The 15,853-nt window shown below is 35.3% G+C and overlaps 1 protein-coding gene across 1 annotated transcript; it reads right to left on the reverse strand.

Annotated features, from left to right (window-relative positions):
• Positions 1-1,705: 1,705 nt before the first annotated feature.
• On the reverse strand, positions 1,706-15,155 carry LOC138701342 (PITH domain-containing protein GA19395). Its single transcript, XM_069828127.1, has 5 exons — positions 14,900-15,155; positions 9,956-9,999; positions 4,297-4,374; positions 4,038-4,142; positions 1,706-1,984 (listed from the first exon to the last, which is right to left on the reverse strand). Exons 1-5 carry the CDS (start codon positions 15,080-15,082, stop codon positions 1,774-1,776), a joined length of 621 nt encoding a protein of 206 aa, XP_069684228.1. The 5' UTR covers positions 15,083-15,155; the 3' UTR covers positions 1,706-1,773.
• Positions 15,156-15,853: the final 698 nt, after the last annotated feature.

Consider the following 15,853-nt stretch of genomic DNA (forward strand, 5'->3'; position numbering starts at 1 on the left):
TATCTTCTGAAGTTGTCATAAACACAATATCTTCAGCAAATAATAAAGTATCTATTTGGGACAAACGACTTATCAGTATACTTCCATGTGGTTTCAATCTCCATTCTTTAACATGATTCATGTATATTATAAATAATATATGTATGTATGTATTTATTCACACTGCAAATGGGTATATACCCGGTGGCAGTGGTAACTAATAACACTCAATAATGACAATTAATAATAAACACAACTAATAAAAAACAATAATAATAATAATAATAATAATAATAATAATAATAATAATAATAATAATAATAATAATAACAACAATAACAAGGAGCATCCTAAATTAAATGAAGCATGGTCACTTAAAATAACATTTAAAGTAAATCTAATTTGTATCTTAACCCTAAGTTCGAACTAAGACCCACGAGTGTGACAGGTTCATACCTGCACAAGTACCTTTCGGCACTACACTTATTTCGCTGTCAATTCACTCACTGCACTAATTCTACCTAATTTCATTAACACTTCTAACCATTTCACTGTTAAAATACTTTGCACAGCCACTTCACTGACATCAACACACTTCACTTGCACAATAGACTTCACTGACACAACATACTTCCTCACTGATAGAACACTTCAAATAACAAGATATCAATTACACCCTTTAAGTAGTGTGTATAATATACTACCGTCTATTAGTAAAGTCCTTAAGCCTATTTTTAAATATATTTTTGGTTATTGGTAAAGCCTTTAGTAAGTCTGCAGGTAAAGCATTCCAGTCCCTGATAGTACGATTGAGAAAAGAAAACTTTCCAGTGTCCGTCCTCTGTCTTTCCCTCAATTTATATGAGTGGTCGTTCCTTGAAGAGTAATTTGGCGGCTGCAACCTATTTTTTTTTTATTTCTCTCCAGGCACGCTCACCTCTGTATGTTTTGAACACTGCACATAATCGAATTCGCGTTCTCTGGTCCATGAGTGTATCCCATTTTAATGGTGAATTTTTCCGACAACACTTGAGAGCCCATTTTTGAATCTTTTCCAGTGTCTTAATATGTTCTAATCTGTAAGGATTCCAACATGCAGCATCATATTCCATTACTGGACGAACTAGTGATTTATATGCAATCTCTTTGGATTTACCACAGCCTTTCCTTAGTATCCTCATCACAAAGTGTAACGCCCTCCATGCCTTTCCCGCTGTGTCAGTAACATGTTCCCTCCAGCCAAGGAGATAATAGATGAGATAAACTACAACCCTTCTCACTCCTTGATTTATTCGTTTCCATTCTGAATATTTATGAAAAACAGACTATAGTGCATAAATATTCACAGTCTTGTTATAACTACATATTTCATGTAACATGTTGGGATTACTTGGGACAGTGTTTTGAAAAAAAAAATTCATTGGAACAAGGACATCTTCACCTCTGTATCCAAATGAGCACGGGGACAACAGTCTCCACTGCACCAAATGGCGTCGGCATCTATGTTAGAAACACAAGGATGCATGCTATATGCACAGGAAATAGTTAAAAAAACACCTACCAATATACATACAATTAGAAAAAAAAAGTCGACTTTAATAGTCCAAACTCTTATGCAATCTATACTATGAAATGAGACAAAATAGGTTAAATGTTCTCAAATGTGATTTCCACTGAAATACTATCCATTAAAAAAAATGATCCCAGGCAAATAATAGAAATTGGACACTGATATTCAATAATTATATTTCATTGTCATATATTACAGTAACAGAAAAAAAAAATGCATATATTTCACTGCACCTCATGACCAACAGTGTCAAATGTATCTGCCTTGTGGTCTGCAACGTTTGGCCTAGCCTCGTAGGTACAAATTGTGACGCCATGTCGATGTGCTTCAGAAAATTCTCCTCGTAATCCAATGTAGTAGATCTTAGTTGTCTCGTTTCCAAAGTTTCTTGGAAAATACACTGACAGATGATGCACTGAAGAAAACTTGACCACTCTGAAAATATTTCAAATACACAACATATAAACATATTATACAGTACATCATATGCTTAAAGAAATTCTGCATCCAGAAATAAAAATGGTACAAACATTAGGCACAAATACATAATGTTTCAATTATGTTGTATGGACATTATCAAGTAGGGTGTGCAATCAAAATTCCACTATTTAAGTATTTACTTTACAGTGTTATTATTGAAAGACAGTTTTACAGAAATACATCTCAAACCAACTACTGTGATCTAAAATTTTCACTTCGAAATATCTTCCAGTTAATGCATATTTACTTACAACACACATTGATACAATGAACGTTATAATTAAGGAGCGGATTCCTATGTAATTAAATATTCTTTTTGAATGTGATAAAACACAATTAACAAAGTTAAAAAGTCCGAACATGAAGTTTCAAGTTTAAAACCCGAATTTTATTTTACATAAAAACACATATTTTCAAAAAAAAATTATGTAACTACATATTTTCAGGAAATCTATTATAAACACATAAATGTTGGAGTTTTTTTACTTAAACAATTTTTTTATAAGAACTTTTAAATATTTTAAAACTGAATCAATTTTATCACTCACAGTCAGAAGTAAGTTACCTTTTTTAAGAATTCTTGGTTCCTTCGTGTTTCTAAGCGCTGTGTGGTGTATCCGTGATCCATTTTCGTAATCGTATCGCCTCAAGTTTTAAGAACTGCTGGGCAGCATGTCAGTGTTATTATTAGAGAATGAATTAACATGGACAAGGAGACATCTTGTAACACAAAATTAGGAATGTTTATTGTTGCTGAAGATGATTTCGTTCCACGCTTTGTTTGTGAAACACAACAGATAAGAGCTCGAGTATGAACATTATTTAATTTAAACAAATCTCTCGCCTCTGGCTCATGTCTATCAAGTAAGGCAATATATCTTGTTGTGATTCCCTGTTATCAGGCTTCGTCAATCGATATCCTTCAAGATATACTGAAAGATGGTTATTTAAAAAACGATTTCGCTTTCCTATTAGCAAATCTAAGCTTCTTGTGTGACACCATAAAAAAACTCGAAACATCCAAAAACCTGTTGTCTGAAACAGGGAGGTGCGTGCCATGGAAATTGAACTAGACTCGCTTCCAGGTTCAGAAGCATAATTATTAAGGGACGAATTCCAGAATGTGTTTGGGAAAAACAGTGGATAAAAAAAATGTGTAAAGTTGCTCAAGTATCGGAGGATGTGCCTGTAGGTGAAACTGACGTTATTCAGAGATAATCAGCATGCATTTGTGATGGAGAATTTGGAGATGACCTTTGTTGTTCACTGCAATTCTCGGCCAACTATTAGCACTCAAGTGTGGTTGGTGAGTACCTAGTAACATTTTTTTTTTTCAAGCTAAGTAAGGTATTTTTGTCATATTAAAAAAAAATAATTGTTTATTTTTAGCAAATATTTTCGTACTTTTCAGCACATAAAAAATAAATATATTTAAATTTTCTATCTCATAAAAATCTGCTCCCTACTTATAATAAATGTTTATTGTTTTTAATTTTAATTGGTTTATTTTACGATGCTTCATCAACTGCTATGGTTATCTAGTGTCTGAGTGAGATGAAGGTGATAATGCCAGCGAAATGAGTCCGGGGTCCAGCACCAAAAGTTATCCAGCATTTGCTATTAATGTGTTGGGGAGAAAATCCCGGAAGAAACCTCAACCAGGTAACTTGTCACAACCAGGATTTGAACCTGGGCCCACTCATTTCATGATCAGAACGCTGTTACTCCATAGCAGTGGACAATATTTTATGGTTCTGTGTGTGTCACTATATCAGGTATCATGCAATAAGTACAGTTTGATCACTTGAGTACCAGAAATTGTGGATGAAATTCCCCATATGGAGTTTCCAGGAGAGTGGGGGAGCTAGAGATTGGAAGCCCTGTATTACAATCATGTCACTTCTACACTTTCAAGAAAATAAATTTTACTTTCAATTTTTTCTTAAACAATTTTTATTGCAATAACCTTTCACTGAGTATGATTAAAACTCTAGTAAACTTTACTTACTTTGTAGAATATTCCAATGTGCCTGCGTTATCTGGATGAAGGTCAAACTCCTGGTCTGCTGGCACACCCACATCATCAAATGACATGTGTGGTCGATTCTTATATCTGAAACATTGTTATCATACAACTATCTATATAAACTGAGGAACTCCCTACATTTATTTCGTACATAAGTTTTCAATTTTCAAGAGTTTAATATAGGTACTCTATCATGCATATAAGAAGAAAGAAATGAAAAGTGCTTTTATCGAATACGTACAATTTCATTTTAGATGGATGTGAGTCCATTTCTCCACCAATGACTACAATACCTTTAAGTTTTACATTGCCCGTGAATCTGAAAAAATTAAGATAATGAAGTTAAATAATCATACACTCATGGTACACGCTTAGACAAATGGAAATGTCAATACATTCCTCAAACAATCATTCAATTAAATAGTTAAACAATAAAGTTGTTATACTTGGTGATTAAAAATCAACTCTCCAAATCACCACAAGCTAACAGACAGTAAATTAAGAGTAATCAATCAATCAATCAATCTTCTTAATGTATCCAGCTGTTTGCTGACAACATAAAGTCCACTATAGTTCACTGTAGTCAATTCAGTTTTTGTTTTCCATGAGAAATGAGGGGTATTTTGATTGGTGTTCATTATAGATGCCTGTTGCTAGTAGCCAGAGTTGGGGTGTAGTCAATATATACTGCAGGACTCTGTCTTCTGCAACTGGTACTGATGATTTTAATTTAATTCTTTTGTGGTTTATGGATGGACAGTATAGAAGAATGTGTTCCAGATCTTCAGCATGATTATTACACCACAGACAAGTAGGATTATCAGAAAGGTGAAATTGGTGTAGGTACAATTGTGTGACAATGTAAAAAAAATTGATAAAAATGTTTGAACATGTCTGGGCAAGTTTTTGTACATTTCCAGGTCATTTGGTTTCTTTTGTATGGACTGTAAAATTTTTCCTTTGTCAGAAGAGAGCCAATTGTTGATTCATAGGTTTATAAAATGAGACTTTACTGAAGCAAAAGCACTGGATAGAAGTATCACTTAAAGAGGTCTTGGTTGCAAATATGTTGCCTGTTTTGCAATATTATCGACTTTCTCGTTTCCAGGAATACCACAATGACTAGGTATCCATTGAAATGTTATTTCCTTTTGGAGTTTTTACAGTTTACTTATTTTTTTTTACACATATATAAAAACAAAATATAAACATTTACATAGAGATAAAAAAATTTTACAGGAGAAAAAGTTCGTCCAAAGGGCTGGACTCTGGAAGAGTATCCAAAACGCTTATTGCATTTCTGCGTTGAATAGCGATACTTAAGCGTTGACGCAAATAAGTAGTGCAATGGCGATCACCAGTAATGGAGATCAAAATTTGGCTGATTTGAGATACCAAAACTTTAGCGTCATGACTCCAAGGACCGAACGTCTCCACAGCAAATGGGACAAAGATATAATTGTTTACTTAGTTGTTTCTGAATTGGAATAATTCTATGTACATATAGATTTGGTACATATTTAATTACCGTATTTGCTCGCGGATTTTTCAAATAAGAGGTCCTGTTCTGAGTTTATCTCAATTGGTAAATGTATAGGTAAGTATTTATGGTAGGGCTAATTTTCTATACCGGTAACTTGTCTCTACCAAGGACAACCATTGTTAAAGTAGCAGGACTTTGGTGTTTCTTTCTGAAGCAGGAACTTCAGTTGCTGGTGAATGACCTATGATGGACTGTAGGGAAGGAAAATCCCTACCACACTGAAAAAAAAATATGTACATAATCCCTACTACGCTGAAAAAAATATGTACCTAAAATATGTGCGCAAAATACACGGAGCAAAAATAAAGTTCAAAATAATCCCTTAAAAATTAGCGTGCGCAAAATACGCGGGGGCACAAATTACGCGAGCAAATACGGTATATTAAATATAGCCCCCTTAGAGTCAGAAATTTGAGGAACACACTGAAGGGCAGCATCAATAGCTAGCAATTCAGTGTCAAGACTGGAGGAGGATGAACATGGTATGAAATAACTTTCTTGATATTTCGGAATATAATACCCTGCTCCTGATGTCCCATTATTAAGATTTAGAGATCCATCTGTATAGATTTGAAGGTGATCCTTTTATGTGCTCCAGAGTAGTTCCATGGCATCTAACTTAAGAATGTATGGAGGATCATTTTTGGATTGATTTCCTGGAATTTGTATGCTATGTTCTGGAATTACTCATTTCCATGGAGGAATTTCGTTCACAACTGGAGTTTTAGCAATGAGTGTAATGTAACAGTAATGATTCACTCAAAAAAAGAAAAATTTTCTAAGGATAATAATCGGGTGAACACATAGTACAAATTATTAGACACAGTTATCTGATGCTCTGCTATGTTTACTTTATTATGTCATACACAAAAAAAATCTAACACAATGTATTTAATTATGGTTGGTTGATCAAATGTTAACAATTCCAGACATGATTGATTATAGTCTTCCTAGTCTGATAAATTTGAGGAGCGTTTTTGCAAAAGTCGATAGATGCAGAAATCAAGATTTTACAGAAATTACACTAACTGACAGGATCTATCGAGTTTTGAAAAAAACCTGGAAGGTTTGGTAGTCTCTACATATGGTATGAATCAAGTTTTGGTAAATCTGATTTCATAGATCGATTCCGGAGGTAGAAAACATATGATGTCCATATGTAACTCATTTACGAAAATTTCTGCATCTATCGACTTTTGCAAAAAAACGCTTCTCAATTCTATTTCTGATGTGGAGACAACTGTTAGAAGGAATTCATTTTCTCCATTTATTAGAATGACATGCAAGAACAGCAACTAGCAGTACTGAATGTCGTTATACACCACAAATATCCAGGAAATTTTTCCTGGAATTCTTTCTTACAAGGCTAGTTTCTTTTACGTGCTGTCAGTCTACAGTAAGAGGTTTCCGATTTTAAATTGCTAATGTATTTGATCAGGTTTAAATGTATGAATCTCAGGTCTAGTAACTAGTAAATGAGTGTTATTTAATTATAAGTTCTGCGATTTCGTCCATATAAAAACAATTTCGTACATTTTAATGAAAACAACTGGTGAAATTGTGGCTAGAAATACAACACCAGATAAAAAAACCGTAGACAATTATTTACTTAACATCTGTGTTAGAAACAAGTTTCTAGTATTAAATCAAACACCTTCATATGGGAAAACTTGTAACAGTGTTTTAACTTGGAACATTATCATAGGGTATCTTCGTTTTGTCACAGTGGCAACATAATCTTCACTTGTTACTTTGTTGTGCAGCACATTGGTTCTATTACAGTTTGGTGTTACTGTGACAAAACGAAAATACCCTATGATAATGAATAATTTCAAGGGAAAAATTGTTCCGGGCCTGGGTATCGATCCCGGGACCTCTGGTTGAACGTACCAGCGCTCTGCCAATTGAGCTACCCGGGAACTCCAACAGACACCGTCTCAACTTTTCCCTTCATATCCACACAACTCGCGTGGGCTGACGAAACGCCAGAGGCCCACGCGAGTTGTGTGGATATAAAGAGAAAAGTTGAAACGGTGTCGGGTGGAGTTCCCGGGTAGCTCAGTTGGCAGAGTGCTGGTACGTTCAACCAGAGGTCCCGGGATCGATACCCGGCCCCGGAACAATTTTTCCTTTGAAATTATTCAAATCTGCTTTACAGGGAGCTTTACCTGAAAGACTAGATTTACACCCTATGAAAACATTACAAGTTAAAACACTGTTCCAAGTTTGCCCTTTTTATGGTAGTTGTTAATTTATCTTAGTTGACTAGTTTCAGCTCCATTGATAGCCATCTTCAAAACAAATTAGATCCTTGCTTGTTTCCCATTTCTTCTAAAGTTGCTCTAGTGGATGTGTTTGTGTTCGGTAGTGTGGAGTTAAATTTCAGAACACACAACCTATTTGACTCCACAGTATAAAAATTGGAGATTTATCCTTTGAAGAGGTGGAAAAATTCAAATACCTTGGAGCAACAGTAACAAATATAAATGACACTCGGGAAGAAATTAAACGCAGAATAAATATGGAAAATGCCTGTTATCATTCGGTTGAGAAGCTTTTGACATCTAGTCTTACTTACTTACAAATGGCTTTTAAGGAACCCGAAGGTTCATTGCCACCCTCACATAAGCCCGCCATCAGTCCCTATCCTGTGCAAGATTAATCCAGTCTCTATCATCATACCCCACCTCCCTCAAATCCATTTTAATATTATCCTCCCATCTACGTCTCGTCCTCCCTAAAGGTCTTTTTCCCTCCGGTCTCCCAACTAACACTCTATATGCATTTCTGGATTCGCCCATACGTGCTACATGCCCTGCCCATCTCAAACGTCTGGATTTAATGTTCCTAATTATGTCAGGTGAAGAATACAATGCGTGCAGTTCTGTGTTGTGTAACTTTCTCCATTCTCCTGTAACTTCATCCCGCTTAGCCCCAAATATTTTCCTAAGCACCTTATTCTCAAACACCTATGTTCGTCTCTCAGAGTGAGAGTCCAAGTTTCACAACCATACAGAACAACCGGTAATATAACTGTTTTATAAATTCTAACTTTCAGATTTTTGGACAGCAGACTGGATGATAAGAGCTTCTCAACCGAATAATAACACGCATTTCCCATATTTATTCCGTGTTTAATTTCCTCCCGAGTGTCATTTATATTTGTTACTGTTGCTCCAAGATATTTGAATTTTTCCACCTCTTCGAAGGATAAATCTCCATTTAACGCTTATTGTAGGGATTCGTAACAAGCTGTTTTTTTATGGTGATGGGTTGTTAGCCCTTCGCCCAACCCCCAAGCTGGAGGACCACCCCTTATCGGCTGTCCACGACTGCTTATTCAATATATTCGCAGCTACCCTCCATATCTGGAGGCCGTCTCCTCTATCCGCAACCTGAGGATGCGCCATGCCGTGGTGATAGGGACCCACAATACATGGTTTGACATCTAGTCTGCTGTCAAAAAATCTGAAAGTTAGAATTTATAAAACAGTTATATTACTGGTTGTTCTGTATGGTTGTGAAACTTGGACTCTCACTTTGAGAGGGGAACAGAGATTAAGGGTGTTTGAAAATAAGGTTCTTAGGAAAATATTTGGAATTAAGGGGGATGAAGTTACAGGAGAATGGAGAAAGTTACACAACGCAAAACTGCATGCATTGTATTCTTCATCTGACATAATTAGAAACATTAAATCCAGACGTTTGAGATGAGCAGGCCATGTAGCATGTATGGGCGAATCCTGAAATGCATATAGAGTGTTAGTTGGGAGGCCAGAGGGAATAAGACCATTGGGGAGGCCGAGACGTAGATGAGATGATAATATTAAAATGGATTTGAGGGAGGTGGGATATGATGATAGAGACTGGATTAATCTTGCACAGGATACGGGCCAATGATGGGCTTATGTGAGAGCGGCAATGAACCTGCAGGTTCTTTAAAAGCCATTTGTAATTAAGTACAAACTCAAACGCACCTACCACTAAAACAACTTCAGAAGAAACAGGAAACAAACAAGGACCTCACTAGTTTTGAACATAGCCAACAATGAAACCGAAATTAGTCAACTAAGGTCAATTAACAATTTAGTTTCAATTTAACACTAGAAAGTTGTTTTTAACACAAATCTTAAGTGATATAAATGTTAAAAAATGTGTAATCAAGATATTTAATTAATTATTTACTTGGTAGATCCCGATTTTATGAAACCATAGTCAAAATTTCCGCAACACTGTCTCTATTCACCTTGTATTTGTTGACATTTCAACAAGGTTTATCACATGGAAAGTCAATGCTGTATTTGCCACATGCTGTAATGTAATTTGGAATTTTTAATAAATTAGATTATAAACTTACGGGATGTTGAAAAGCAATTCCTCATCAACATCGCTTTCCACGAACTGCAAGAGAAAAATTTCTTCAGTTAAAATTGCTGACCAGAATGGCTTTTGTACAGTATAATATGGCTTGCAATCTTCTCTATGGCAATTATAAAGTTTAATGGTTATATACTTATATATAGAGTTGAAGTGAAATAACCTTGGAGATTGAAAAGGAGAATAGATACATTTAAATGAATAAAGAACCTATATTATGTTTTGTGATTAAATGCATGGTTAATTAGAAAATAAAGTTTGAAGTTTCAGCAGTCCAGCAACATTGCCGCTAACACACTCTTCTTGTGATACAGAAGTAAGAGGTCAACGAACTTGGTGTGTCTCACTAGATGAGCTGTTCTCTGGCGCCATGTTGCAACCAACTCACATCGTGCAGTGGCTTGAAAATAGAGGTTTTTAAATTTAAATTTACACGAAAACCGTCCATACTACTGAAATATGCCAGAGGGATAAATTATTCTTTATTAGTTTTCCTATTGATATAGACAAAAATCACGATTATACTTGAAATAGTTACCAAATAAGAGGTTGTTAAACATTTGAGAAAGAATATTTTTTCTGAAAAACCTATTAACTTTCCACCAATATGATATTATAGTTTTTTGTTATATACAACATAAGCTATTCGCTCTCGAAATCTGCAGGGCTATTTCACTTCCACCCTATATTTCTTGCAAATAGCTATATGCAGGGCCGCCGACAGGATTTATGGGCCCCTGTGCAATATTATGCTCGGGCCCCGTTGAAAAAAAAAGTTATGACAAGTTACCAATTATTCTGACGATAATAATTATGCGAAATAAATAAAAGATAACCATGCACAGATACAATCTAAAAATATGCACTTTTGTTACACTGAAAACTTATAGCAAAACTTCACATTAGCATAATATATTACCGTACGCTTCTTTTTCAGTAGGGCCTGCATAGTATGTTTTGTGACGAAACTTTCGTCTTTTCGTTGTCGTTTGTTTCGTTTCGTTTTCATAAAACACTATTCTTAAACAGCTGTCATTTCTGATTTGCAGGCCAACATCAACAAACAACTCTCCTTGACTTCACTGATGCAAAGTCATCAATTGTATCGTCAAAATTTAAAGGCCTAGCAAGATCGCTCTCCAGACTAAGGAGGCCAAGGTTACTCAGTTTTTCTTGACACATTGCTACTCTGAATACATTTTTATTTCCTTCGTTTTGTTTGAAGTTGGTGTGAAATTGAGCGTTGCTAGTGAAGGTGCAGAAAATAAACTAATCTCAAGCCCGTCTGTTCACGTTGTCAAAAATGAAGACAGTTCATGCTTAGAAGTGAATACTGATGGTTGTGGCTGTTTAGAAAAAAATTCTGATAACAGTAGTATTGAATCAGAACGAGCAAACAATAGTAAAAATGATATGTTAATATGTGCAAGTGAAACAAATTTACACACACCAGTTCCTAACTCTGAGTCATGGCAAGTAACCAGCGACCTTGGAAAAAGTAAAAAGTGGCAGACAAATTGTGTCATTGAATGTGTTGTTCGAAAAAGTATCTTCTAAGTGACGGAACAAGAGCCTTTACAGTATTATTTTCAAAACTCAAGAATGAAGAATGTGTTCCCAGAGACTGGCTAGTGTGGAGTGAAACAAATCAGTCACTGTACTGTTTTCCCTGATTTGTTTCACTCCATACTAGCCAGTCTCTGGGAACACATTCTCCATTCTTGAGTTTTTAAAATACCGGTACTGCAATACTGTTTTTGGAAAGGCTCTTGTTCTTGAACAGCACATTCAATGACACAATTTGTCTGCTACTTTTTAGTTTTCCAAGGTCGCTCAATTTCACACGAACTTCAAACAAAGTTCTACTCCCTTTCTAATATCTTCCAATTTTTTTGTCTCTCCTTGCGCTTCTCAGCTCCCGACTTATGCTTCTACTTGTCTATTGTCCACTGGTAACACTAATGAACAGAATTTATAGAAAAACGACAACGAAAAGACGAAAGTTTAGTCACGAAACATACTATGCAGGCCCTACTGAAAACGTGATCCTGCGGCTTGGATTTAGGAAAGTCTACTAGCATATTGCGGTGGGGGGCAGGGCTTAGTAGTTAAGAGGACAAGCCAATTGAACGTGTTTGGTACAAGTGACGGGAGCATATTTCAGGCAAATCCTGGAGCCCTCAAGTGTCGATGATTGTTAACGTGGGAAACCGATATTCTATTATATAAAAGTTAAACATTTACATAATGAAGAGATAATTTGTATTAATTCTATTATTGTTGTCAGATTCATGTAACAAATGTTCTTACAAAATTTTATAGTACCGGTATGTATCTGTGAATAATTATTCGTGATAATGAAAAGTAAGCAGACTCAATCTGACGGGCCCTTACTGCTCACGGGCCCATATGCACTTGCCCCCTTTGCCCCCCCTTCTTGGCAGCCCTGGCTATATGTATTGTGATTGTTGATTGATGCCAGCACCAAATATGTTAGACCAATACTAATAGTGACGATTATGTTTCAACAACATTAAGAAGAAATTCTGTTTTCCTTTATTTTGACAATGTGAATTTATAACCCAACAAAACTGAATGCAGGAATTAGTTACAAGATACCCTCTTGCTGAAGTAACATTTTTCCATGTTAGTTACAACATACTACTTTCTTATACAGTAAAAGTTATTCAAAACAGAATCATAAGAGACCGAATTCATTACTGGACATTAAAGGGTAATTCTGAAGGACGACCAATCCACGATTTACGAGCTTTTTTTTTTTTTTTATTACAAACAACGATTTTATGCTCGACTTTCGAAAGATAATACAAAAAAATTTCGGAAACCCATAATTTCGACTGTAACCTAATATAACCTATCACTAGTTTAGTTTAACTAAACTAAGCTAACCCAAACTAAGCTAATCTAAACTACTCCGATCGTCACCAAGCACTAAACATTGTCTACCAACAAATATAACATTACACTACCGTCCAAAACTACGTAAAACTTAAACAATCTAAAATATGTAAAACCATAGTCCTGCAACAATCTATGCATATCAATCTTCTTAATGTATCCAGCTGTTTGCTGACAATATAAAGTCCACTATAGTCAACTATAGTCTATTCAGTTGTTGTTTTTCACGAGAAATGAGGGATATTTTGATCAGTGTTCATTATGGATGCCTGTTGCTAGTAGCCAGACGTGGTGTGTAGTCAATATATACTGCAGGGCTGTGTAATCTATGCATATAAATGATGGGAATTTAACATATAATAATTATACAGGTTCAGAATTTCTGAACTCCATGGAGAGGCTTTCCTCCAGAATTAATCATTAAAGAAGATGTTCAGAATGTCTAAACAGAAATGCCCTATTTTTATCATGCCCCAATACCAAAAAAACGGGCTGTCTGTCCAAGGTATATAAATACGTTTTTTATAAATTTGAACACTTTTTAACGTGTGACTAAACAATTTTATGTTTTTAACAAACAAAGTGTTAATGTGAACTATAATCGATGAAAAAAATAAAGGTAGGCATAAGGAAATTTTATTCACAAACCTAAGTCATATGAGGGATTAAGTTTGTAACACAAAATCACAAACTTCCATGTGAGCCCCTTTGGTGCCATGATGGATGTCTAGTCTGTATTCGATATCTGTCCAGGTCCGCTCCAACATGCTTGGAGAGATGGTACCAATGGCTTTCACAATCCGGGCATGGAGGTCTCGAAGGTCCCGCACTTTAGTGATGTACACCCTATCCTTCATACATCACCAAAAAAAAAAAAAATCCAGCAGCTTGATGTCAGGAGAACGTGGAGTCCAATTCAGGGGTCCATCTCGTCCTATCCAACGCCCTGGGAATGCACTCCGCACATTCAGCGACTAGTGGGGTGTAGCATAATCTTGTTAAACTACAACCTGGGGAAAGACTTACAGCTGCAGCATGTCCAGGTAGGTTGTTCTTGTGACAGTCTTCTCTGATCATGTTTCGTGTTCGGATTATGGAAGTTATTGGTACCATACCTAGATATCCTTCGTGTCAACGCAGGAGCTAACGTGGCAGTTTTTTTTTTTTTTGTTACAAACGTAATACCTGATACAACTCATATTTGTGAATAAAATTCCTTTATCTTTATTTCTTTGGTAATGAGACCAAAATAAAAATAGGGCATTTCGGTGTAGACACCCTGTATATTACGAGTAAGAGATTACGTAAGATCAATACAGATCTTCGTGTATAAACCCTAGGCACCCATACACTGTATGGCTCCGTGTGGGCAAATTTTTTTCTTTCCCATACATTTAATTAAAAATTTAAAAAAATTGTGAGTTCCCATACGCCTTATGGTCCCATATGGCCCCCCACGACAACACTGGTTATTATGTTGCCATTAGTCATTTACAGTGTAAGTACATTTGCACTTTATATATTTTGTATATTTGTTTACTTTAGCGGCACTGAGGTCAGATGTGGGGAGACAGCAGCCACATTTGTGCACAGTACTCGATCTTCTATCGCTTTAGCTATCCTTTCATCAAACTCATTCTAACCTCGTCACATTCCTCGGCTTCATCATGTCACTTAACTATCCCCTCATCTAACCTAACCTCTAATTCGCAATTTACACGCCGACGGGATGTAAAGAACAGTGCAACACGAACCCCGCGATCTGACGCTACCATTAATATGTGCAAAGGATTCCCTGTGCCAAATGCCGTAAACCCACGGTGCCGTTAAAGTGAAATTTTTAATATTGTAAATGTAATTTCATTTTTATAAATGTTTTCATTTTACATTCGTGTAAATGGTTAAAAATAAGGATCAAATTACAGGGAGTGACAAAACGATACCACTATTAAAGTAACTACATATCTGTAAATAATAAAAAATTTTACTAACAAGTAAATCTAACCTTTTCAAAATTCAGTCTTTCTTCCCATGCTTTAAAAACAAGTTTACCAGAACCTTCTGTTTTCTCGTTCAAACATTCCAAATTTTCAATGTCTATTTTGGCATACAAACTATATTGTAACCCCATTTCTGGAGTTTCATCATGATTGTGATCTCCATCACAGCTATGCTTATGACCCGACATTATTATCACAATTTCAATGACAAATACAAATTCTCTGGTCTGGCGCCATTTAATGCATTGATTCAAGGCCAGGGCGTCAGGGTCTCCACCAGTGAAAAATACAATGTACCAAACTTTGCGAAAAAAAAGTACTAGATCTTGGAGAAAAGTACTAGATTAATTTTTCTTCCTATTTTAACAATACTTTTTCCCCTTCTTTTGTCTATTATGTACCGGTAACATTTCAATTTACCGAATTTCTCTTTCCACTTATCCAGTAGTAGGCCTATATCGAAATAATAGCCGTCCAAATCTTGGATTTAAAATATCGGCATCCTAATCAATTGAAATGAACAAAAAAGAAAATATAAATTAATGTTAGAAAAATACACAATGACATTAAAAAAATAATATTCTGCGACAAGATGTGGTAGCTATCAAAACGATAAAAATGTATTGAAAGTAAATAATATACACTGAATATTATAAAGATGAATAGAGATGGTGATTGATGATGTTCAATGAAGATTTTAAAATGGTTGATGCAATTGTCTGAAGGGTCTTTAAAGGAACCTTTAATTTTCTGAGGATCTCCAATGTAGGCTATATCGACGCATTGCAGAAAATATAAAACACTTATTTATTTATAACTGAATCTTAAATTTTTATTTTTCAAATTTTTATTTTAATAGTTCGTTCTTTGTAATTCAATTCACTATCCATGTTTTTTTAAATTGGTTTATTTTACGACGCTTTATCTACTACAAAGGCTATGTAGCGTCTGAGTTAAAT

This window comes from Periplaneta americana, chromosome 6 (genome assembly GCF_040183065.1).
Source record: "Periplaneta americana isolate PAMFEO1 chromosome 6, P.americana_PAMFEO1_priV1, whole genome shotgun sequence".
Classification (NCBI taxonomy): Eukaryota; Metazoa; Arthropoda; class Insecta; order Blattodea; family Blattidae; genus Periplaneta; species Periplaneta americana.

Bases quoted from the DNA above. Each gene is read 5' to 3' on its own strand.
- LOC138701342 (XM_069828127.1), bottom strand. From the start codon at position 15,082: ATGTCGGGTCATAAGCATAGCTGTGATGGAGATCACAATCATGATGAA. The intron at 10,000-14,899 runs GTTAGATTTACT...TTTCTCTTGCAG, and splicing joins AAAGACTGAATTTTGAAAAG to TTCGTGGAAAGCGATGTTGA. The intron at 4,143-4,296 runs GTACGTATTCGA...ACAATGTTTCAG, and splicing joins CATCCATCTAAAATGAAATT to ATATAAGAATCGACCACACA.